Source organism: Bos grunniens, chromosome 4 (assembly GCF_055505025.1).
Source record: "Bos grunniens cultivar Pamir isolate PY7600 chromosome 4, Bosgru_T2T1.0, whole genome shotgun sequence".
Taxonomy (NCBI): domain Eukaryota; kingdom Metazoa; phylum Chordata; class Mammalia; order Artiodactyla; family Bovidae; genus Bos; species Bos grunniens.
In genome coordinates this window covers 68,484,496-68,510,519 of record NC_141168.1, presented here as the reverse complement: position 1 = coordinate 68,510,519, position 26,024 = coordinate 68,484,496, and the positions used below count along the sequence as shown (strand labels likewise).

General features: G+C 38.2%; 1 protein-coding gene across 5 annotated transcripts in view; it reads right to left on the bottom strand.

Moving 5' to 3' along the window:
• The window catches only part of MET (MET proto-oncogene, receptor tyrosine kinase), a 115,085-nt gene that overhangs the window by 77,364 nt on the left and 11,697 nt on the right, over positions 1-26,024 (bottom strand). For all 5 annotated transcript variants that reach the window (XM_086396738.1, XM_086396741.1, XM_086396742.1 and 2 more), the window contains exon 2: positions 5,824-7,040. In XM_086396738.1, the coding sequence (XP_086252864.1) occupies positions 5,824-7,026 (1,203 nt within the window). In that variant the 5' untranslated portion in view covers positions 7,027-7,040. The remainder of the gene's footprint in view (positions 1-5,823; positions 7,041-26,024) is intronic.

Below are 26,024 nucleotides of genomic sequence, written 5' to 3'. Positions count from 1 at the left end.
ACAGTTTTGGTGATAGTCTCAGTGTTAACTATGTTTCTTTGTTTAACTTATTTCAAACGTCATGTCTTTGTTTTTTCATTCTTTCCTAGGGTGTGCTCCCTGTGCGACCCCACAGACGGCAGCCCACCAGGCTCCCCCGTCCTACCTGCGAATAAACTACAAAATGGTTTAAAGAAGGGTTATCAGGAGGATGAGAAAAAAGCAAAGATCTTTAATGGCTCACTCTGTAACATGTTTTCTAATACCCCAATGGTATGCCCTGTGATCTCAGTGTTACAAAATTCTGGAAAGAAAATAATTTTAAATTCCTCTTAATAAAATAATGCAATGTAGTACATTTCATGTGACAGACAACATGGAAAATTCAACTAAGTCAGGGAGCAGCAACTCCCTGAGCCTGAGAGACAATAAAGAAGAGTTTACAGAAGGAAAGGAATCAAGTGTATAGAATTTCTACTTAGATTTTTTTTTTTTAAAGTAGATTGAATCCTTAGATGTCAAGGATTTTCTTTCTTGCAAGATTTTGCTTTGGTAATCTATTACATTTGGCATATGGCCAAGACGTTTAGTATGTTTAGAATGAAGAATCCTCAATAGCATTTTACATATAGGATAACATTCTCTCATTTTGAAGCACAGGAAGTAAAAAAAACCCTGAAATCTGACTTCACATTTTTCATCCCTAATACGAAATGTGTTCTCTTGAGAGTGCTAGACTGTTTAAATAAGCATGCCAAACCAGTATAATTATATGGATGTCACTTGTAACACTGACTCCACTTTTCCAGTTCAAATGGTGTGGTATGGGAGATAATAGATATATAGCCTATAAAGAGTTATAAATCTTTGTTTATTTTATTAAATATTATGAGACATGCCCTGAGGATGACAGATCAATAATGGTCCTTGTGGTTTCCTGATGGAAGGCTGCAATTATTTTCTTCCATTACAACTTAAATGTAACCCAATTTTACTCATCTATCATCTTTATAATAGTAATAAAGAAACATCACCATATGTTTATTTTTATGCCTATTCCTATTACCCCTTGTTTGCATCTTGTTTTGATTTTGTTTTCATTCAAAACTGTTCTAATCATTTTGCTTTCTTCCTTTGATGCCTCTGAGTGGTGACCCTTTAACTTTGGCACTCTGAAACGGAGATGGAAAATTACTACTTTAAGTTTCCTTTATTTTGGGAAGCAGTTGGCTACTCTTTGAATTTGAGTATAAATGATGTTTAAAAACAAGGAAGCTTGGTACAAACAACCTTGAGGTTGACTTTTTCTAAAATTTCATTATCTGCAAATTCTTGAACATATAACTTAAGCATAACATAAGCATTGTACTTTATAATGCCATAGGAAGTTAGAATTAAGGTCAGGGAAAGGAGCACCTTATACCTTCTAGACTGACTACACAGCACAATTCTGATCCAGTTGTCCTTCTCGTCACCCTCCAAACCACCACCACTCCCATATCTCCTTTTTGCCTTTTGAAACTGTTAAGTATTCAGGAGGACTTACACAAATTAAACATTAGAGGTGGTCACTCATAACAGTCAGCCAGGGAAGTAAAAGACTCTCAACAGCAATAGAACCAGAATGTGCCTCTTCCAGAAAACAATCCAGTAATTTGTTTTTGTTTTTTTTTTTTTAATCCAGTAATTTGAATTTGACTTTCTTTACACAAATACCCCTTACAATGAGAGCTATTACTTATAATGTACCAAGGACAAAGTTAGAGCCTCTTATAAACATTGTTGCACTTGTCCATACCATAGTCCTGCATGGAGGAAAATGGGTTCATTGGATTTAAATAATGCTCTCAGGACAGGCTGGAGAAGGCAATGGCAAACCCACTCCAGTACTCTTGCCTGGAAAATTCCATGGACGGAGGAGCCTGGTAGGCTGCGGTCCATGGGGTCGCAAAGAGTCAGACACGACTGAGCAACTTCACTTTCACTTTTCACTTTCATGCATTGGAGAAGGAAATGGCAACCCACTCCAGTGTTCTTGCCAGGTGGGCTGCTGTCTATGGGGTCGCACAGAGTCAGACACAACTGAAGTGACTTAGCAGTAGCAGCAGCTCAGGACAGGCAGATAGAAAATCATGGGGTACAAGTTTGAATCCAGATCTCTTGTTCCATGAGATTGTGCTGCCTCCCAACTAGCTAAATTTATGATTATCTTATGTGCCAGGTACTTTATATTTATTATCCCATGTTTTTATAGAAAGCCTGAGAAGTAGGTATTGCTATCTGCATGTTACAAATGAGGAGACTGAGGCTCTAAGAATTAGGTAATGTGGAAGAAGTTACACGGGTGGCACATAGGAGACGAGGGCTTCCAACCAGGTGACTCTGACACTAAATTGCATGCTTTTCCCATTTAAATGATCAATCACTGGTCATTAAGATGACCAAGATATTGGTAAAAATATTTGCTACAAGTCTATTTATGTTCTTTCAAATGCTTATATGTAAAATAAAACTTTGATATTGGTATTGCAAGAGAAAGTATAATGTCATAACTATTTTTTAGATAGGTGAGAGATATTTCAAAGACCCCTTTTTCATTTCAACTTTGATTAAAAATCTTTCAAAACACATAATTCTACTTCTGTTAATAAGTATACTGTAATTTAGGGAACAGGATCTTTGCTGATTTGAGGACAAAACATTCCTTTATTCAATATTGATTATTTGGAAGAAATTAGGCCAATGTATACTGATCCTAGTTTTTTCCCTGGAATAACTGTCATGTTACTAAATCTCTTATATGACACTGTTGGATATCCAATCAATGTGCTTAGAGTGAATTTTTAATAGTTTATCCCAAAATAGAAGATGAAGGGTTTTTTTTAATGCCCAAATTTGGGGATTTTCCAAATCTCCAGATTATGTAGCATTTTCTCAGTTACTTTATGTTGAATAACAATGTACCGTTTAGGGAACACACATTAACCTAAAACAACTTCAATCAATACTAATTTAGAATGCTTACAGTGGTTGAATGATGAATGCGTAAAAAGGGCAGTAAAGACTTTTAACCAAAGATTTAATTATTTGTGGATGTGGAATCTCATAATTCTAAAAGGTAGAAATCACTGTGAACAAACCCTTTAGCAGTCACTTTCAAAAGCAACAAAGAAAACGGTTACACTATAAAGATGAAGAACTAATAGTCAACGCTAATAGTACATGAATGGATATCTGTGGCGTGGGATAAGTTTCCAGAAACAGCATCATATGAGGAATCAACGAGTTTTGAAGTACAAATAACTAAGAGGTGAAGACGACCTGCTCTGGAAACTATCAGGTAACTCGAAAGAGGGTTTTAGTGATGTCATCAGTATGAGAAGATGTATATGAAAGTCTGCACATATACTTTTATAAAATGTGAGAGTGGAAAAAGCAACATAATACATGATCTAAGATAAGCAAGTCAGGTCTGATACTGCTGCTGAACCCTTAAAACCTAAAAGACCCTTTCCTGGTGCTCTGTCTGATCCTGTGATAGAGATACAGTTTGTACAGGGCAGAAGCTCAAGGAGAGCCAGAAAACCCCTGCTGCTGCGAACATGCTCTCAAAGCCTCAGTGGAAAGTTAGCGCTGCAGCTTTCTTTGTCCACAGAGCACACAATGGTTCCTCTATAAAGATCTGATCGATTAGACATGTTAATAACAAAACTATAATATATGTATCTATTCACTAAATGTTATGCCAAAATAAAAACTCAGTTCCAGGAAATTGTTGGGTCACCTGATATCTCTGCCAAGTAAATTTGCCAAGACAAAATGGAGTAGTTGTGTTGCTTAGAGTCTTTCCAAACTAATTTGATCCTGTAAATCATTTGGTTTTGTGTGAGTAATGGCTCTAGGTGCCTTCATTTTAAGATGAAGCTGGGAAATGTCTGTATGCTGGTTACTGGAACAACCTGAGGTCCTTCTGTGGTGGGTATATGAAAACTGAGAACGTGGGTAGTTTCATTCTTGGAAGAATTCTGACCTTCAGTAACCAGAAAAGATAAACAGGCAAATAAATGAAGAGATTTGAAGGTATTTGTCTTTATGGAATTTGGCTAGTATTAAAGTTGGCTTCCTTTGTGAGAAGACTATGTTGGCAAGTTTCATCTTGTTTCCCACAAGAATTTTTGCGATGGGAGTGATAATAGTTTCAGGTGTGGTTGGTGCATTTTGGGCATTTTTCCTGGGTGATAAAACTGACCTGAATTTCATTGGGTAATCCTGCCTTTTTGTTCCTCTTGGAACACTAAAAATGTCAAACGGGTAGGATAAAGTTCAGCTGTGTTTTGAGAATTTCTAGAATTGATAAATACTTTTATATCTGGGGTTTGAAATGTACAAAATAAAGCAAAGAGATAAGATATCAATATATCCTTGTAAGGTAAAGTCTCTTTAGTTTTCAACAAATTTACACAAGATTTAAATAACAAAGTCATGTGCTTTAGAGGCCCTGCAGGAATTTCCAGTTGACTCATTTCTAAACTTGTGTTTCTGAAGCAATTTATTGGATGCAGGAAAAGTGTTTTCTCTGAAATACTATTAATATTACACTTTTATTTCCTAATTCCCAGGTTTCTGAAAGTTTTTTTGTTTCCTTTCATTCTTTTGCATTTTCTAGTAAGGAAAAGGGGTAGCCTCATGAGCAATCCCATTGCTTCTCACAGATTTTGCCACACATATTAAAATGTATTCAGGGAGAAATAAGTCTTAGTTGGAATTTATATGTATGTATATTATGTATATTCATAGACTTTCGAGAGGAAAGGAAGTAAGTTATGGCTTTAGTTCACTGAAAGATGGATTCATTTTCTCCGAAGCATTTTTCTAACTTTATAAATAAACTACGTAGAGTTTCCATCTGGAGAAGTATCCTAGACATTTCAGCAAAAGTAAAACAAACGTTTCTGAATTCATATGTCCTTGGTACCCATCTGCAAATTATATACTTCCTTTTATCAAGGACATGTGTAATGTTCTTCCTGCTTGCAATTATAACCTTTACCACTTAGACTGAAAACAGTTAAGAGTAAGGGAGATGTACATTTTCAAAGTCAGGTGTCTTTAGAAAAGCTATACCATTTTTTCATCCAATTATGATCATAGTGGTCCTTAGGTTAGGAGGCATAGCAAGTCTGTAATGTTCAAATCTGGGTCCCCACCAAGAAAGCGCAAGGCCACAATGGACTCCCAATTTGATGTTCTTCCTCTCAATTTGATGCTAGCCCTAAATGATCTGATGACCAGCAGGATAAATCCTCTGGGTATAACTGGTAGCCTTTACTATATTTAAATCAAAGCAACAAAGAATTTCCCTAACAGTTCCTGTGAAAATACCATTTTATGTTGTATAAACAATCATCAATCAAAATATTTATATCTATAGACATCGAATGTCAACCAGGTGAAAAGCACCAAATCAGAACTTGGTAGATACATGCCCATTCAAGTAGGACTTCAGGCATTGAAGTCAAGATCCAAAGGAGGAATCTGAGAGCAAAAATTTCCTCTATAGTTTTCTAATTAATTCAGAGAAGCATATTAGTGCACTTAAAAATGTTTAATGTATCAACATTCTAGAAGAGTTTTCTGTTTGTTTTTAGTTAAGTTTCTTTAAGTAAAGCCAAGAATATAGACAATTCATACATCAGTAAGAGAATGGGACCTCATTAAAAAAAAAGCCTTTAACACCTACAATTAAGCATCTTGTTCTAAATGCTATTAATATTACACTTTTAGGCTGGTACCTATTCTGACATGTGCCTCATAATTTGCAAGTAGGAAACCTGTGTGACTTACCCTATTGAAGCAGTGTTCATGGTTGGGGCCATAAAAGTGCTGGAGACATCTCACATTGTTTTTGTTGACGATTTTGTTGAAGAACTCATTGACATATTTGACAGGGAATGCACAGACAGCAGAACGATTCATTGGTTCTGAGGAATCTGGCTTGCTTTGTGCAAACACCCCGTACAGAATGTCATCATTCAGGCTGGCACCTATTTGCCTAGCGAGCTGAGCCCCTGGCTTACTGACATATGCAGCTTGGAGAATATTAAACACTTCCTGCTTTGTGGATCTCTTTCTTCTCTTTTCCGTCAGAATACACTCCAGAGGCATTTCCATGTACGAATGCAATCCAGAGTCTGCGGAACAGAACCTGATTATTCTTGTGTGAAAAGTCTGAGCATCTAGAGTTTCCCGCTGGACCGTCAAAAAGTAAATAAAATGGTTGCTTTCAAAGGCGTGGACATACTTAATGGGGTAGGAATCTCGGAGTTCAGGTAGAACATCAATATAGGATTGGTCTGTCAAAAACTTAAAACCATCTTGTGTTTCCTTTAGCCTTCTCACCGATATCGAGTGCAATATATAATCTGGAAGGTAAGAAGAATTTATGGTATTGCCCACGAAGAAGTTGATGAATCGATCCTTTTCAGACAGTAGGACTTTGGTTCCCAGGGCACTCACCACACAGTCAGGACACTGGTTGGTCTCTTCGTCTGCCTGAGGAGAGTACATGCAGTGAACCTCCGACTCTATGTCTGCAGTATTGTTGGGTGGAAGGACGTGTCGCTGGCAGGTCCCTCTGTGGACACTGCCACAGCTAATGAGTTGATCATCATAGTACGTGTCAACAAGCAGAGCCATGTTGATGTTATCTTTCCAAACACCACCTGATAAATTGGCTTTATGGCTGCAGTCCTGACATGGGAAACAATCTGGGTGTTCCAGCACAGGCCCAGTCTTGTACTCAGCAACCTTCTGAAGGTCTTTGTCATTTAAAACATAAATGTAGTTAACGGCACCGAGGTAAATGTGATGTTTGTGCAAAACAACATTCTGTATGGATGTTTCTGCAGTGAAGTTAGGAAGCTGATATTGCATGTTCACATTCATCCTGGACTTTACTAGTGCCTCTTTACACTCCCCATTGCTCTTCTGCACGAAGGTAAACAGAAGCACAAGAATGCCAGGTGCAAGCACAGCAGGGGCCTTCATGGTGAGAATTTTATCTGCCAAAAGACGTTCAAGGCAAGAGCAGTTTAGTTGTCATTAGAAACAAAGAAGAAGAAACTGAGAGAACTATACCAGTTAGACTGTTAGAAACAAATCTTCCTAACTGGAATTTTTACATTGAGTGAAAACAAAAAACTCTAGCTGACTTCACATAAAGATGCATTGTGCAGTTGGACATGACTTTACATAGTTTTAATTTTAGAACTCAAGCCACAAACAAGTAATTTTAGAGAACCATTATAAGATGCAAACAATGTTCTGTATTAAGAACGATACAACAACTAAGTTAGACTCATTCAGCAGTGAAGTCAGAAAAATAGCACATTTCTTTCTTAACCCCTTGCTGGTTGTTTCATGTGGTTTAATATCTGTGGTTAATGACTAGGGTGATATTTAAACTTTCTCAGTTAGTCAAGTAAAGGAACTGTGGTTCAGATTCATTTACTCTACAAATCACAGCAGGCATTGTTTCCTTGGGAGCATGTAGAATTACTAAGCTAAATTTAGCTTCCTTTTGGAAGAAAACAATCATAAATTCTAGAAGCAATATGATCACATGCTGTTTATAGGATTTTGTGTGCAGAGAAAAGGTATGGTTATAATTTGGCTATAATTGACCTATTGTTTTGGATAGGCAAATGCTTAACTTAATAATGTAAGATCACTGGGAATGTAAAAACAGCAAGCTTAAAATGTATAAAATATAATCTTTAGGACTAAAATGCTGGAATTATTTCTCAGGGAAAAACAACATATTGTTCATTACCAAGTCAAAAGCTATTTAGTTAAAAGAACGTTATTTTAACATTCCATTTTATGTGCACGGACAGTATTTCTACTAGGAAGCATGAGTGGACTTGTTATTCAGGTTTTAAAAACTGAAGGTGCACATTGTGAGTTCTACTTATAATAGTTACAGGCAGGTTTGGAAAAGAGAGGTCTTAGAAGCAGAAACCAAATGGCTACTACTTCCTCTTCATTTTAAAAAATGTGAAATTCTGACAGGACAAAAGGAGTCTCCAAAAACATACTGGGCATTGTAATTATGCCAAAGACTAATTCGAGGTCCATAGAAACACAACAGAATTCACTGTGCATGGCTCTGTGCTTGCAGTTTGGGAAATGGGACATGGCACTTACCCTTCAGTGAACTTACACTGAAGCTGAGATATGATACACATATGAAAATTACTATAGTGCATGCTATTATGATTTTCTGTATAGCAAAAACCAGAAGCTAAAAGCATCAAGAGAGGAAAGTATGACCTGTACTTGGGATGACTATGATCATGAGAAATATGGACAAGTCCAATATGTTTGAGATCCAGAAGAAAAGGACAATGCCTGTTTGGCTCATCACTCCATCTCATGGGCTTCATACAGAGCCTAGACCAAAGAAGGTGTTCAATAAATATATGTTGAATAAAATTTAAATAAAATGAATAAATATTAATATGAGTGAATAAAATTATGAGTGAATAAATATTAATATGAGTGAATAAAAATTAAACAGTAAGTTCAAAGTCACAGAACAGATAAGTGTAGTAGCCAGAACCTGAATCCAAATCTTATTGATTCCAAAATCAAAGATAATTTTATCTTACCAAATTGACAGGAATTACAGGCATTATTTAGGAGATAATAGAAAGTCACTGAAGGATTCTGAGGTAGAGAGTCATATGAGCAAGGTTTTACTCTAGGTAGATTGATCTGGAGGCAAAGTGACTTAGAGCAGGTAGAACCTGGCAATGAGGAGGCCAGACGACAGGTATTATAGCCCACAACCAGGTAAAAAGGGCCAGAAGCAAATGGTGGCCCCAAAAATAGAAAGGAAGGGATGAGTGAGAATTATTTGAATAAATAAGATTTGACACCTAAGTTGGTGGAGCACAAAAGACAAGGTAAAGGATAAGCAGTGTAATCTGGGAAAAAGTGGAATGGAACAAGTTACAAAGCTAGGGTAGTCAGCAGGAGGAAGTTAGGCTAACGATCGAAGAATATGATAAGCTGACTGTAAACATGTTGAGTTTGATGTGTTGTTGAGAAATGAGTGAAAATGATCTACTACAGGGATGACTAATAGGTTTTACACTGTTTACCAGTAAGCAGGTGAGTAAGTGAAGAATGAAGATTCCAAGCAACATAGCATTAGTACCAAGCGACAGAGCATTAGTACCAAGCGACAGAGGAGTATAATGAAAATTCTGAGAAGCCTGCTCATACTGAGAAAGTAGTGCAACTGGTCTTGGGTGAAATAATATCCCTCTTAGACGAGACAGAGGCAAGCAGAAGCATGGGTGCCAAGTATCTGCCATCTCTGCATTAGAAAGAATGAAACTCCAAAACTTGATCTTAGTGGGATAAATAGGATTGTGATTGGAACAGAAACAAACTCTGCGCACAGAGGTGATGGTTAATAACAAGAATGACTATGTTCCTGGAGGGACAAGGTGAAGGAAGAGAAGACAAATGAACCACGTCTTGGCAATTTGCACACTGGAAAAACTAGGGAAGGAGTCAAGGGAGGTAAGTTAGTTCAGGGAGATGTCAAGACAGCCAGTATTGCACTGTGTCACAGACGGTGGGCGAAAGGGTCAGGAAAGTGGATATAATCATACAAAGGCTACTTGTTGACCTTCACAAGAGTACTTTCAGTAGATTCAACAGTGGTGTCAGACACTGAATTGAAAGGGAATGTGTGATGAGGAAGTAGAATGCTTGTCAAAGGAAGGACAGTGAGGGTTGAGGGGACTTTAATTTGTAGGAAAGACACTCATTTGTAGGTCTCTTTTCCTTCTAACATTTGTTAGGTATTTACTAAAGGCCAGACACTGTGGTAGATGCTGGGAATACAGAACATGGTACCTCCCCTGCAAACCTCACAGTCACTTGGTAGAGGCACGAGGTTGACAGAAATTATGTCAGTCTGTAGGAAGGGCAAACAATCATACTGGAAATGATGCTGGAGTTGAGTCCTGAAGGACAACGAGGAATGGGAATTTCTAGTGGGAGAGCCATTTGTACAAGAGAGAGTATGTGACACAGTCAGGAGAAAAACAAGTAGTTGAACCTAGAGAAGTAGGGAAAACAAGAAGGGCAAATGAGGGAGATAAAAGTACTTGATCAACATTGCAAGAGAGCAAAACGAGGCATTTCCAAGAGCCCTGAAATGTAAGAGAAGACTCTCTTTCTGAGACAGCAGGAGAGGATGAGATGTCAGATAAAGATATAGGGACATTTAAGGAGTTTAGGGCATATGATCTCAATATCTAAAAATAAATTAGGGTATATGATCATCTGCTGAAATTGATGGATACAGAGGAGTTACCAAGGACTGACTTCAGGGTGTAGGAGAAAGTTTAGAATATCTACAGCAGGGCATGCAATTTGAGGTCAGCAAGAAATGAAAGAAAGGATTGTATAGTAGCTTTTAGGGCTTCCTGAAGATAAGACACAATGTATATGACTTCCTCTTCACATTCATGAGATATGGAAAAAAAAACAAGAAAGGTTAAGGATACAATGATTTTCAGGATCCAAATGAAGGCATCTGATTAGGGGATATAGGCTTTAAAGGCTACAAAATTACAGAGGGCAAGGCAGAGCTTCAATAAGGAATAAAACATGTAATAGTAAAAATAACAATAACATGTATTGAGTGCCTACACCACGTGCCAGGCATTCTGCTGAACCTCTGATATACTCTTCATAAACACCCTGTGACGTAGGAAGCATTACTATTCTCCATTTCTAGGCAAGCAAACTTGCCCAAAGTCACACAGTCAGAACCAGATTCAGTCCCACATCTGGCTGACAAGAACCTGTACAGTCTGTTGAATGCTTCACTAACACTGAAACAGCTTCCTGAGCTAAGAGGGAGAGTGCATCGGAGCAGAAGCGAGACAGAGCTCTGGTTCTGGCCCTTTCCCTCTCTAGTTGTGTGACTTTAGGCAATTCATTCATTCACCTCTGAGTCCCAGGGTCCAATGGCCTCACATGACTGCTCCAAGTATCAAAAAGAGATCTCATCTTTGAAAGCAATTTGCTCAGTTACATAGCATATGTGTGTATGTGTATACATATATATATATAACTATATGATTCTGAAAACTATGATCATGGCATCTGGTCCCATCAGTTCATGGGAAGTAGATGGGGAAACAGTGGAAACAGTGTCAGACTTTATTTTTTTGGACTCCAAAATCACTGCAGATGGTGATTGCAGCCATGAAATTAAAAAGACACTTACTCCTTGGAAGGAAAGTTATGACCAACCTAGACAGCGTATTCAAAAGCAGAGACATTACTTTGCCAACAAACATCCGTCTAGTCAAGGCTATGGTTTTTCCAGTGGTCATATATAGATGTGAGAGTTGGACTGTGAAGAAAGCTGAGTGCCAAAGAATTGATGCTTTTGAACTGTGGTGTTGGAGAAGACTCTTGAGAGTCCCTTGGACTGCAAGGAGATCCAACCAGTCCATTCTCAAGATCAGTCCTGAGTATTCATTGGAAGGACTGATGCTGAAACTCCAATAATTTGGTCACCTCATGCAAAGAGTTGACTCACTGGAAAAGACTCTGATGCTGGGAGGGATTGGGGGCAGGAGGAGAAGGGGATGACAGAGGATGAGATGGCTGGATGGCATCACCAACTCGATGGACATGAGTTCGAGTAAACTCCGGGAGTTGGTGATGGACAGGGAGGCCTGGCGTGCTGCAATTCATGGGGTCACAAGGAGTTGGACACTGAGCGACTGAACTAAACTGAACTGATATGATTCTTACACGTGTACATATATTTATAAACACACATAAATGTGCTGTTTTTGTATGTAATTTTAATTGGAAATTTAGTAGAAAAATTTTTGCACTGGTGGTGGGAATTGCAAGGATTGTTAAGAAAAGGATTCAAGACAAGTGGTCCTATTAGAAGATGATACAAACAACAAATAAGTGCCTAAACCTTCTAGAATATATTATGCAGAAAAATTAAAGGCACTTCTCAAAATGGTATCACTGTATCTCCTGAAAATGGAAATATTAGTCTAATACATAATTTATCACTGTATTTTCTCTAGAAAAACAATAAGGGAAGAATATAAATGAAATATCACTGTTAAAACAACAAAAAAAGCACTACAACCAAACTGCATCTTAATTGATGCCCATTAATAGTGTGGAGTGAGAATGACTTTTTTCTTCTAGGCTTTTTGAGGGAGCCTTCAAAACTTTTTAAAAAATCTGAGGTATTATATTATGTTTAAAAAACAGGTTCATATCTTAAGGTTGGTAGGTAAGTGTTTCACGATACTAAACCTCAATCAACTAGAACCCAAGAAAATATACAAATGCATTAACAGGTTTCTTTGTTATCTTGCTTAGTGAGATGGCAAATCATAAGAAAACCAGTAGGGAAGGAGGAAAAAAAAAAATCTATTTAAGGAAAAAACAATGCAGAATTCCCCTGGAGTTAGTAACTCAGTCTCTTATACTCTCTTTACATTCTCTTGATAGCAAATAGTGACGTGGTTTTTCAGGTTGAGAAATCAAAGAAAGGTTAATTTTTTTAAAAATTTATTAAAGCAAAAATATAGGACTAGGGCCCATGTCAACAACAGAATTTTAAATTAAAATATGGGTTTCTGTTTACTCCTCAGATAAAAAGAAAACAAACATCCTGTTTTACTCATCATTCCAATTAATTAAGGTCCCCATTAACAATGGTGTGTATTGGTCAGATTGGATCTTCTCTAGGAAATGTTTGTGTCCTTTACAAGTAGTCGAGGAATACTTCTGGAAATATATGTTGCTGAGCTATACACCCTGATGATGCTGCCAGTTAACTGACATCTGAGTGAGTGAGTGCATAGGCTCTGGAGACAGACTGCAGGGTTTGAGTCCATTCACTGTCTGTGCGACCTTGGGTAAATCTTTCTGAGCATCTGTTTTCTCATCTGAAATATCAGCGTGATTACAGCACCTGTCTCTTGTGATGGTCACTCTGAGAGGGGGATTCAGTGAATGAATGCTTATAAACCCCTACAAGCAGTGCTTGGCACACAGTAAGCCAATAAATATCTCAATTATTGTTTGTTCATGTGCTCAACTAATACTTTTCGACCATGTAGTGTATTCCAGATACTGTGCAGAGTGCTGAAGATACAAAAATAAGTAAAACACTTTCAAATTGTCAGTGAGATCTCAGATTAGTCAAGGAAGCAAACAGGCGACAATTTAAACTCAACATGGAAATGTCTATGGGAGCCCCACAAGGGAAAATTAACCAGGTTAAGGGAGTCAGGCAGGTCTATCAATCAATCAGTCATGGTCCTTTCCTCACAATGCATTCACAGTAGTGAAGCTCAGCATGGGGTGGGGAGGCATTACCCTGAGTTTTAGCTGTGGCAGTACAGCTACATAGTTGTACGACCCCAAAGCATTCACCCAGTTCCTTTGGCTTTAGCTGCTTTCTTATTTGCAAAATTATAGTGTTTAACAAGTTGTGTAATGGAGTCCTCTGGAACCAGCTAATGGGAGCTTATCATGTACATCTCTTCGCAACTCATGTTCAGTGACCTCATCTTGGTAGCTTGACATTGGCCATGGTGGAAGTATTTACACCATAGAAGTTGGCAAACACTACAAATCAGAGCTCTCCCCCCATGGAGGGATGGTTATTAAATACCTACAAGCATACCCCTGGGTTGAATTGATGAACTTTTGAAGTATATTCAACTCTAATAATATTAAACTCTGAGATTGTTTTTCTACATTTTACTCCAGTGCCATTGAATTGGCATTTCTTTTTCTTCCCTATCATCTGCCAGATCAGGCTGTGTGAGCAATTTTAATATTTATGTTGGGAGTGACTCCAGAAATACTTCCATCTTTCATGTATTTTTGTCTTGATATATTTATTTCCTGTGATATGCTTGGATCAGGCTTTCAATATAAAATGTCTTTTTACTGTTTGTTTTTTCTTTCTTTCTGAAATAGTGCTGGCCATTTAACCAACTTTGAGATCCTTACTAAAAGGAACACGTAAAGATGATTCAAACAGACTGACTAATTCATTCTCTTAAAATGTCATGCACATAGCAGGTGAAACTGAATCATTCATAAAACATTTCTTTATTCCTTTTTAGTTGATAGTTAAGATAATCTCACTGGCAACATATTTCCTGGGAGTGATTATCTCAATGGTACCTTTGTCATTAAAGTTTTGGTATTTAGGGGTATTTCCTTTAAAGAGGACTGCTCTATTAGCTACAAATACTAGCTTAACCTAAAGGTAATACCACCTACTCAACTCTGTATGCCATCTATCTACCTCTAGTTTTCTCATATATTGTAACGTGCTTACATTGGGCTTTTCATGCCCTAGAAATCTAGAAATACACTTAATTCTCTAAGAATTTATTAACTACCTGTGCCTATCACCATTACCACCATCACCATCACTGTCCTCATCAACAAAAACTTGTCTCAAAGCATATGCCTGTGTTATGAAAGTCGCTCAGTCATATCCGACTCTGCAACCCCATGCACTGCAGCCCACCAGGCTCCTCTTTCCATGGAATTCTCCAGGCCAGAATACTGGAGTGGGTAGTCATTCGGTTTTCCAGGGGATCGTCCCAAGCCAGGGATAGCCTCCAGGTCTCCTGCACTATAGGCAAATTCTTTACTGTCTGTGCCACAGGAAGCCCCTATGTTGTAAGCAAGTACTGATGCCTCATGAAAAAATATGACAGGAGTTATGGAACAGGTTTTGTAAGGGAGACACTTTTAAAACACTGAAATGGGTAAATTTGTTTTCTTTAGGAATTTTCTTAGAAATCATAATATTTTATAACTATATAGTCAGTGCTTTATAGTTTATAAGATTCGGTCCATTATATAAATTCTTCTAATCTGAATGTTTTCTTAGAAGATAAGCATTGCTCACATTTTTTTAAGGCAAATGGAAAAATCCCATGTTTTTATGAAAAAAAAAGAGATTCAAAGAGGATAAAATATTATCTAAAATATGAAAAACATGATATCTAGTTTTTATAAGTGTATTTATATTTTTTTAAAAAATATGATGCTTATTTGGACTGTTTCAAATTATTTGTATTTCCTGGAAAAGACTTAAAGGCACAATATTTTGAAAAAATTTTCTGTATTTACTTGCACAGCCCCGACTCTCTCTACTACTGGCAACTCTTTTGAAAACTCTCCCCTATCTAATGGGGCCGTCAATCACCTCCTCACCTGAAGGTGAGCTTGCAAACCAGGCTGGTCTGTTAGTGAATTCTATTCCTCTGACCCAGAGCCTGGTCAGGGGTGAGCATGTGACTAAAGCAAGGCAGCCAGAGTCTTTTGGGGCTTAATATAGATACTGGGCGGAGAAGGCAATGGCACCCCACTCCAGTACTCTTGCCTGGAAAATCCCATGGACGGGAGAGCCTGGTAGGTTGCAGTCCATGGGTTCGCTAGGAGTCGGACACGACTGAGTGACTTCACTTTCACTTTTCACTTTCATGCATTGGAGAAGGAAATGGCAACTCACTCCAGTGTTCTTGCCTGGAGAATCCCAGGGACGGGGGAGCCTGGTGGGCTGCCGTCTCTGGGGTCGCAGAGTCGGACACGACTGAAGCGACTTAGCAGCAGCAGCATAGATACTGGGAGGAGATCTCTCTCTCTCTTAAAGATCACCAGCCCTAAGGATGATGTTAATTTGTAGTGTTTGATGACCATTTTGTCACTGGGTGGAAAAAGCCTGCCTTGGCATGAAAATGACCCAAGGGATAGAACATCCTAGACATGGAGAAAGGCAAGTCACTAGTGCAATTGCTGAAGTATCCATTTCTACTGGGTCTTCTTCAGCTAATGAGAACCAGTAAATTTTTCCTTTCCTCCTTTCTTTCTCTTTTATCAGCAGTTTCATTGGGATTATTTTATTTCTTGTGCCTGAAGAAGTCTTGACCAAATAATGTCCACTTGAAGATTCTACAAACTTGTGAATTCAAACTCAAGTGCACAAAAGCAGCCTTATATAAAATATTCAAGTAACTGGAGTAACTGGAAAAGATTGTTTATTTACTTGAATAATTAAATATTTCAATCTGCATTTGGAAAGTATCTTCTAGTTAAAATTTCTGAGGTGCTATAGTAGCTTTTATCCTGCTCTATAGTTTCAAATTCTACCTCAATATTTCAGTTCAGTTCAGTTCAGTCACTCAGTCATGTCCGACTCTTTGCAACCCCACGAATCGCAGCACGCCAGGCCTCCCTGTCCATCACCAACTCCCGGAGTTCACTCAAACTCACATCCATCGAGTCGGTGATGCCATCCAGCCATCTCATCCCCTGTCGTCCCCTTTTCCTCCTGCCCTCAATCCCTCCCAGCATCAGAGTCTTTTCCAATGACTCAACTCTTCGCATGAGGTGGCCAAAGTACTAGAGTTTCAGCTTTAGCATCATTCCTTCCAAAGAACACCCAGGGCTGATCTCCTTTAGAATTTAACATAAAAATAGAAATAATGTATTTGATAGAAATATTTCTATCAAAGATAGAAATAATGTATCTAAGTGAAGAGTCAGGATATAAAAAGCTAGAAAACACTTCAATCCTGCTTTTAAGTGTATAAAAGGGATTTATGATGATGGAAAATGGCTGAAGTCCCGTATTAAGGAAATTGCAGTCATAAAAACAGTCATGGCTAAATTCTCCAGGATGACTTACCACAGTGAAATACTAGGGAAAATTCTTAGCCCTTTCTACATTTATATATTATTTCCATTAATTTAAAAGGGTGCCCATAAAAACAAAGTCCAGGAAAGAAGATCCTAATAGGAGATTCCTGATGACATTTAAAATATTATATTTATAAACACTCATTACTTATGAAGTCATAGCTTATCAAATATTAATCAAATATTTGTGAGCTCCCATTGTATACCATGCCCCTGTATAAATAGAGAGTTTCTATCCCCAAAAAGTGTACAGTCTGTGGATTTGAAGACAGTAAAATAAATGCTGAAAATCTAAATGTGCAACCTAACTTGAAAAGTGATGGATCTACTGGATTGTTGAAACAGCAAATTTTAAAACATGCCTTGTGGAACATTTAATTCTTAGGTCTAAAGTTTTAACACTTAAGTGTTATTATCATCAAAAAACCTAAAACTGACTTCAGAAAGATAAAATAATGCATGTCAAAAATCCTTTCTAATGTAGCCAGACACTACCTTGACGATGATTTCTAATAGTAAGTCAAAGGCACATAAGGAGTCTTCATGATTTTTCCCCACATGACTACTCTTTTATATGACCACATTTAAATGAGTCAAAACACACATGATTTCATTTTATGTCTAATATTTACAGACTATTTTGCTTGACAACATTGTTCCCAATAACTCATAAGCCTTCTGGAGAAGAGGGCATGTGTAGTGGAGAGAGTACGGGCTTCAGTGTCATCACACTTCAATGTGATGTGAATCCGGGCTTTACCATTTACATACTTTCTGACCCCAAGTGTCAGTTTCTTCATCTAAAACATGGGAATAATAAGGGTACACATCCATGGGTTGGACAGGAGGGTTAAAGATAAATTATGAGACACTGGAATTTGGCATTCAATAAATGCTGCTTTTATGCTCATCTTCCTAAGCTGTGTAGCCAGTTTCTGCTTACCCTCATCAAAAATGAGGAACTTGGCATAGTCCACTGGGTGAGCCCACTCCAAATACTTGCCGACTCTTTCATCACCTTAGCCCTCTCATCCACAGTTTAAATAGTATTATTTCTTATTTTTCTACTCTTTGGCCATCTTGCGGTTTTCCTCTCAAGCTATTTCAAGTTCCTGAAGTCCTTCTTAAATTGTACTCTAAGACAAAGGCCACTGTAAGGGCTTTCCACACTAACATAGAACAACAAACAAGGAACTATTGTGTGTGTGTATGTGTGTTAGTCGCTCAGTCGTGTCCGACTCTTTGCGACCCCATGGACTGTAGCCTACCAGGCTCCTCCCTCCATGGGATTGTCCAGGCAAGAGGACTAGAGTAGGCTGCCATTGCCTTCTCCAGGAAGGAACTATTATTTTACCTCTTTAAAGAAAAGTAAATCCACATCACCACTGAGGCTTAGCAAATGAGTCTACAGAATGCTTAGTTAAATTGAATTTCATATTAAACAATGAATAAAATTTTAGTATAATTATGTCCCATGAATGTGTATTACATGACAATATGAGTTGTAAGCAAATGGAGAAAAATAAGGGAATAATTACCATTTTTATTAACAGAACTTAGATTGAAACTATTTTGGCCAAACCTATCTATCAGTTGGAGTAGAACAGTACTTTTTAGGTTTTTATAGCACACACATGTTGCAAAAGTGCATACTTTTTTGGGGGGTTGTTGTTGATGTTTTGATGCTGTGTATCTAAAATATGGTGTTTTCAAAGTGATTATCAAGGTAACCTGTTCATAACAGGTGGTTTTAAAGATCCTATGAAAATATAACCATATAAAATAAAGGTTTTTTTCCCCTAAAAATCAAGGAAAAGATTTGTGAGCTCATTACAGTCTATATGGCAACCTGTCACTGACATGAAATTTCTGAAACAGAAAAAGAATTCCTATATTTATTTGCATACTTTATAATAAAAAGGTTATTAAAATTCATATGTAGGTTTCTGTAGGAGAAAAGAAACATGGCACAAAATGATTTTAATGTGTTATAAATATTATTTTGGTGGCTGCTCTAAACAATTACTCCTGATTATTACACAAATGTTGTTTCTTTGAAAGAGACCCAAATAGTGCTCTTACTCAGATTTTTATCTAATACTGTATCCCTTCTTCCAATAAACATTTTAGAAGTTGAAAATGACTGAATCATTGCACAAGAAAAAGCCAACTTGCATTTTCCAGCTGTAACATATGATTGAGATCATTGTTCAACTCTGATATGATACTAGTAAAGATAAAAAGAACTGAATTCCATTATATTCTCAAGACTATCCTTCACATAGTCTTACTCTGTTAGTAAATATCTTTGTCCTTTTAAGAATGGCTGAAAGTATTCAACTTCTGGGAATTAAGAATAAATGGACATTTGTTTTATCATTGTGCATATCATTAAAAGGTCCTGTTCAGAAAATACATTGAACTGTCAGTGTCTTAATTGATGGACAGCCTTTGTCCCATTAATAAGCTGTAGGTCAGGTAAGAATGTTTCACTGCCCTTGAAAATATGAAGATTAAGCTTTCAATATTAAAGTGCTAAGATTCTTGAAATTCCATAAAACTATTTAAAATTATTTTTCAGCCTAATGGAAAGACGCAATTTTATAGTTCAGATTGTGCAGAAGTGCTATCAGATTTTGTTCAATTAATCCAGAAATCCTGAATAACTCAAACCCCCAGGTCACATTTGAGAAACATCTAAGTACACAAATTAAATTTTAAAAAAAATAGCCTCGCAATCTTCTCCAGTTGCAGTCAATTACAGGATTTGATTAGGATGAACCTGACTGAATGGTCTGAATGTGAACCACTGAAGGGAGACACAGAGAGGAAGCTGGTACATTACTCATTAATGAATCAGACATTTCCCTCCCTCGGTGGTTGAAAATGCTCTCAGTATAAGACAGTGAATTCCAAATGGGGAGAACTGTGCTCACGAGTGAGTTTATATAACTGATTAATCTCTTCCGGTGTTACCTAGAGCAGAAATCAAATGCCTACAGAGGAATGCTGGTGGTAAGTGGACCTATTTATGTCATGGCCACTGTCACATAAAGAGAGAGCAGCATCCAGGGGAAAACAGAAAAAGAGGAGACACATAAGGATGCCAAATGCCAGGCTGCGACCCTGAAATACGGAGTGGTCGAGTGAAGAGGTGCCCTCCTTTACCACTATTTGCACTTAGTTCTTAGGGTAAGCCTGAATTTTATTTTGTTCACACATGAGAACTTTTCTGGAAATCAAAGTTACCAGGTAGACTCTCTGGTGGTGAAGTGAACCAGGGACACTTTTCAAGGTGAATTTTGTCAGTATATAACATTTTCTTTTCAGGCAAAGTATAAAAAAGCTTTTAGAAAATAAGAAAATAATGTGAATAGAAGAAATAACAAAACTGGCCACATTTTGTATAAATGTGGATTCCTTGTGTAAACGTAACGCAGTTCTGTGTTGAGAGAAAAAAGCATGTAAATATCACTACATTGAGATCAATAATCAGAGAATAAAAGATCCAAATAAAACCTTCTACAGAAATCTTAAATACTTTTAAATTAAGAATGCCAAACAAAGCAATCCTCGTAAAAATAGAACAGAACAGAAAAGTAAGAATTGAATCCAATATCTGAACCTCAGTAAACACTCTGCATCTTTGAAAAATCAATAAACCAAAAGGTTAGGACAACTTAAAAACAAGTGTGCTCAGGATTGCATTTATATAACTGATCAAGGAAAAATAATTCAGAGCAGTGTATGTGTGTTTGAGGGAGAGAAACAGAGAAAAGAGGTCAAGATATCAAAAAAACTTGCTAACCATACAGATGCTGCCCACTGGTCGGCAGTTCCAGTCTCCTGTCCCACTCACTGCCCTCTAGTTTGTGCATTCCAGATGGGTGCACATCTCTGGAGGAATATAGGGAAGGAGAGCTAACTACGGTAAAGGATGGGCCACAGAGTATTTCAGAGTGAAGATATTACTATATCGGATAAGCTGGAGTTGCTAAGGCACAGTCAAGGCAGGAGACAGATACTCTGGACAGACACAACACCCACGCAGGTGCCATGTGCAGGGCTGTTTAGGATGCTGTAACTGGCACAGAAGCTGTGTGGGCTGGGCCTGGGTATGGATGAAGTTGGAAGGTTAAGTGGGGCACATCACAGAAAGTCTTACAATCCTGCTGAGGGCTCTGCACTCTTTTAGTAGTGGAGAACCCCTGGGAAATTTTAATCAAGACATGGAAACCAGCCTACTTATAACTGTAATTAGACAACTTTGGTGTCTGTGGTGAATGGATTGGAGGGGAAAGAAACTAGGGACCAGAAGATGTAACAGAAGGTCACTGCATCTTCCCAGGCAATAGAGGATGAAGACTTCCAATAAAGCACAGACTCCTAGATCTGTATCTTCACCTCTTTATGTCCAGAGAGTCCAGAAGTCCATCTCTCAAGCATCAGTTTTGTACGTTCAACAGCTATTTTTTAGAAAGTACTTATTTATTTATTGGCTGTGTCCTCATTGTTGTGCGGAATTTTTCTCTAGTTGTGATGCATGGGCTCCTAGTTGCGGTGGCTTCTCTTGTTGTGGAGCATGGGTTCTAGGGCACACGGGCTCAGCAGTTACATTTCTTGGGCTCTAGAGTACAGGCTCAATAGTTGTGGCTCACAAGCTTAGTTGCTCCGAGGCATGTGGGATCTTTCTGGATCAGGGATTGAACCCGTGTCTCCTGCACTGGCAAGTGGATTCTTTACCACTGAGCCAACAGGGAAGTCCTGTTCAACAGCTATTTAAGACTAAATTTGACCAATATTTATTGAGCACCTAATATATGCAAGATGTTTGGGGATATATCAGTAAACAAAACAAACATGCCTGCTGTTGTGGAATGTACTTTGTGGCAGGTGGTTCCAGACAACAAATACATAAAACAGTTACATCAATCATGTAGTATATTAGAAGCTGATGAATAAGTGTTGAGAGAAAATGCAGGGCTCCATGCGAAAAGTATTTATATTGTTTGTTAAGTGTTCTCAACAAGTAAAGCAGTTTCAGAATGTGAATAAAAGAAGTTGATGAATGTTACTGGCAAAAAAAAACAAACCAGCGTCAAAGGATGAAGAATGCACAGCACAGGGCCAATAAGCCTGTACCTCAGTGACTAAGAGATTATATCAAAGACAAAGAATCAGAGCAAGCAGGACCTTGTAGTCTTGAGCTTTTATTGGAGAGTGAAATGTGAAGACATTGCAGAGTGGTGAACAAGGAAGTGATTATATTTTAATAGAATCACTTTGACTAGGTGTGAGGGATTTCCGGTGGCAGGGGGTGGAATAGTGCTAAAACAGACATGATGCCGGTTAGGGATTGGGAAGCTGCCGTAATGTCCAGGTGAGTGATGGCAGTCGCCTAGGCCAAGAGAAAAGAATAAATGATGAGAGGTGACTGAATTCTGGTCATATTTTGAACACAGAGCTAAAAGGATTTGCAGATGGATTTGGAGATGAGGTGTGTGAGGAAAAAAAGGAGTCAAGAATAAGCTAAAAGATTTTGGCTTTGGTAAAGGGAGAATGACTCTGCCAGTCATAGATATTGAGGAGCAGGAGGGTGGAGCAAGTTTGGCAGGGCTGTGCGAAGATCAGAAGTTTAGTTTTGTTCATGCTTGAGATACTTCTTAGGCACCCAAAATGAGATACTTCTTAGGCACCCAAAATGAGATACTGAGTTTGCAGTTGGGTATTTGAGCCCTGGAGTTAAGGAGAAAGATCTGGACTAGAGATTTAAATTAGAAAGCTGTCTGCATATTAATGGTATGAAAAACCATGACATGAATGAGACCACCAGGGGAAGGTGTGTAGGGAACGGAGAGAGAACTGTGTGCTCGGGCACACCAGCGCCAACAGGTTGGTGAAAAGGGTGACTACAAAGGAGCAGTTGGATAGACCTCTGGCACCTCCATCTACTCCCATGATACTTGTTCTGCCGTTCCATATCCTATCTCCATTCCCATATTCCCATCATGCCTAACTCCTCCCTTCAGGTATTTTAAATATGTCCACCTGTATCTATCCCCAGGGCAGTATCACTTCTTGCTTGTATTTATTACTTGATCTTCCATCTCCCTTCTTATCCCTGATCATCCATTCCCCAATGTAGCAGAGATTTCTTTCTAAAAAGATGGTCTGATTATATCATTTTTTATGTTTAAAAACAGACCAACTCCTTAGCACAGCTTAAAAGCCATGCATGATGTGGCTTCTGCCTAATTCTCCCACCTTGACACTTGCCATCACCTCCCTAGAAATCCAGGCTCCAGCCATCCTGTCTTTGCATGAATTGTTGAAGCTAGCCATGTGTTCTCCTACTCTGGGTTTCAGCACGTAGATCTCTCTTATGGAACACCTCTGCCCTCACGTTCAACTGGTTAACTCTTACCGTCTCTTCAAGTCTCATCTTAGGAAACACTTCTTCTAGGATGCTTTCACCAATGCCCCTCTTGCCCTGTAGGATGGGATTAGGAACTCTCCCAAGTGCTAATACATCAAACCTGCCTTTCCCTTATCTAGATTTTATAATGCTGTATTGTAATTTACTTATTCTTAACTCCCGCCAGGCTACAAGCTCCATCTTTAGCCCTTGGCATAGTGCCATTAGGGCTTCCCAAGTAGCACCAGTGGTAAAGAGCCTGCCTGCCAATGCATGAGACTTTAGAGACACAGGTTCTATCCCTGGGTTGGGAAGATCCCCTGGAGGAGGGCATAGCAACCCACTTCAGTATTCTTGCCAGGAAAATCCCCATGGACAGAGGAGCCTGGTGGGCTACAGTTCATAGTGTCTCAAAGAGCTTGACATAACGGAAAGCACAGCAGATAGAGTCATTCATGGCACTTGATAAGAATTTGTTGAAGAATAGATAATGGAATAAATTAATAAATGAAAGAATGACCCTGAACAAAAACCCTGGCAATATGGACAGGACAGAAAAAAAGGACTAAATTAGGAATTTATGTGACAGTGATTCAACATGGATTTTGACCATAAAGGAGATGAGAAGTCAAAGATGACTATACAATGTCTATCTTGTACGTAATAATCAAAGGTAAGGAAAATAGGCAGAGAAGAGTTTTGGGGCAAAAATAATACTTCAGTTAATAACTGAGGTATCTGTTTGTCATTCAAGTGGCAGTGTCTTTAAGGTGGTTAACAACATAGGCATAGTGGTCAGAAGAAAAGAGGGAGTCAGAAATGACCCATGAGAGTACTTGAGGTCATGGAGGTAAGTGATATCACCTATGGACATGTTCAGCAAGAGAAAGGAGGGATTCAGATGAAACCCTGAAGAGGACCAGAATCTAAACTTTATATCTAAAGGCAAAAAAAAAAAAAAAAAAAAGGTTTAAGTGGCATTTCAGAAGCTTGAAGAGAAATTTCAAGAAAGGAAAAGCAAGGTGTACAGTATCAGATCTCATAGAAGGGTCAAATGGTATAAAAGAACTGTCTGTCAGATTTGGCAATGAGGTTTCCAGTGTTTAGAGGATACTTTCTTGAGTGCGGGGAACAAACTGCTTGAATTGAATGAGTTAAAAAATGAATGGCAGTAGAAAAAAATGAGATGGTAAAGTGTCTGCCTATAATGCGGGAGACCTGGGTTCAACCCCTGGGTCAGGAAGATCTCCTGGAGAAGGAAATGGTAACCCACTCCAGTATTCTTGCCTGGAGAATCCCATGGACCAAGAAGCTGGTAGGCTACAGGCCATGGGGTCCCAAAGAGTTGGACACAACTGAGCGACTTCACTTTCACTTTCACCTAGAGATTTTCAGAAATTCTTTAAAGAATAAGGCAGAAATAGGAGTGAATACTTAAGGTAACTGTATATTACGGATCTTATCAGGTGTGTGACGTATGTGTATTCTTTCTTCCTAGAAGAAGCAAGTTGAGTAAGGGCTGAGTGAAAAATGGTGATAGAGGCTTTAAAGATGAGAGGGGTTGGTAGGGATGGTGGGACAGATGGAGCAAGGTGCTTAAAGACGTGGGGAAGAACGAGACCAAGACCATAAGTTGAAAAGACCATTTCATCATCTCACACAGAAGCAAGGAGGTAATAATGGGTGACATGCAAATCATTTAGGATTCTATTTACTCTTTAAGTTATAAGTGAAGATACTATACTGAAAAGGGGAGCCAAAGAGATTCAAGAACTTGAGGGAATAATGGAAGCTTGTAGCCACTAGTGAAAGTTACTCAGTCATGTCCAATTCTTTGTGACCCCATGAACTACACAGTTCATGGAATTCTCCAGGCTAGAATACTGAAGTAGGTAACCGTTCCCTTATCCAGGGGATCTTCCCAACCCAGGGATCAAACCCAGACCTCCTGCATTGCATGCGGATTCTTTACCAGATGAGCCACCAAGGAAGCCCAATCACTGTGGTGGCAAGAGGTAAAAATGAGACTACAGACAAGTAAACAGATATGCTGGTAAGAGAAGCAGGTGCTATAGACTGGTCAAAATGAGCAATGACCAAAGCAAAAATAAAAGTTCTCAAGGTAACATTTATCCTAATGCACAATGCTCATTTTTACTGAGTATCTAAACAGGCAGCAAGGCAGATTTGAGAATTAAATGCTCCCATAATCATAATCTTTGAAGTGAATTCCTTGTCATGTTTATATAATCCATCAGATCTATGAACCTTTATTAAGAGGAAATGCCAGAATTGGACTGTTTTTATTTCAAAACCATTATTATTGAAATCTATAAGGAATAACATCAGGGAAAAGAAAAACATATTGAAATAGATACTCTGTTCTCTTCTCAATAAAACCAACAGTCTAAAGATGTTAAAGAAATGAATTAGATATAATGATTATTTAACTCTGAAAATTAAAACCCATTTAGGAATTGTGAGGGAGCCTTGATACTAAACACCAATCTTATTATTCATTCAGAATCCTTAATAACATTTGAAAAGCAATTAATCAAGTTATGACATAGATTCTAGGACTGTCACCTTTCATTGTCATTAGTCAAACTGTCCAGGGTTATATCTGCACTTTTCTAGTGATTTAAAGAACAGGTTTTTTTTTGTAAGCTATTTGAAAACCAGAAGAATGTTTAAAATCATTGAACCTTAACTTACAGATTTCAATGAACAATCCAAATTGATAGTGAGACTGAAATAAATTTAGAAGTATCTTAATTCTGATATGACAGAAAGTGAAAGTGATAATCTTTCAGTTGTGTCCAACTCT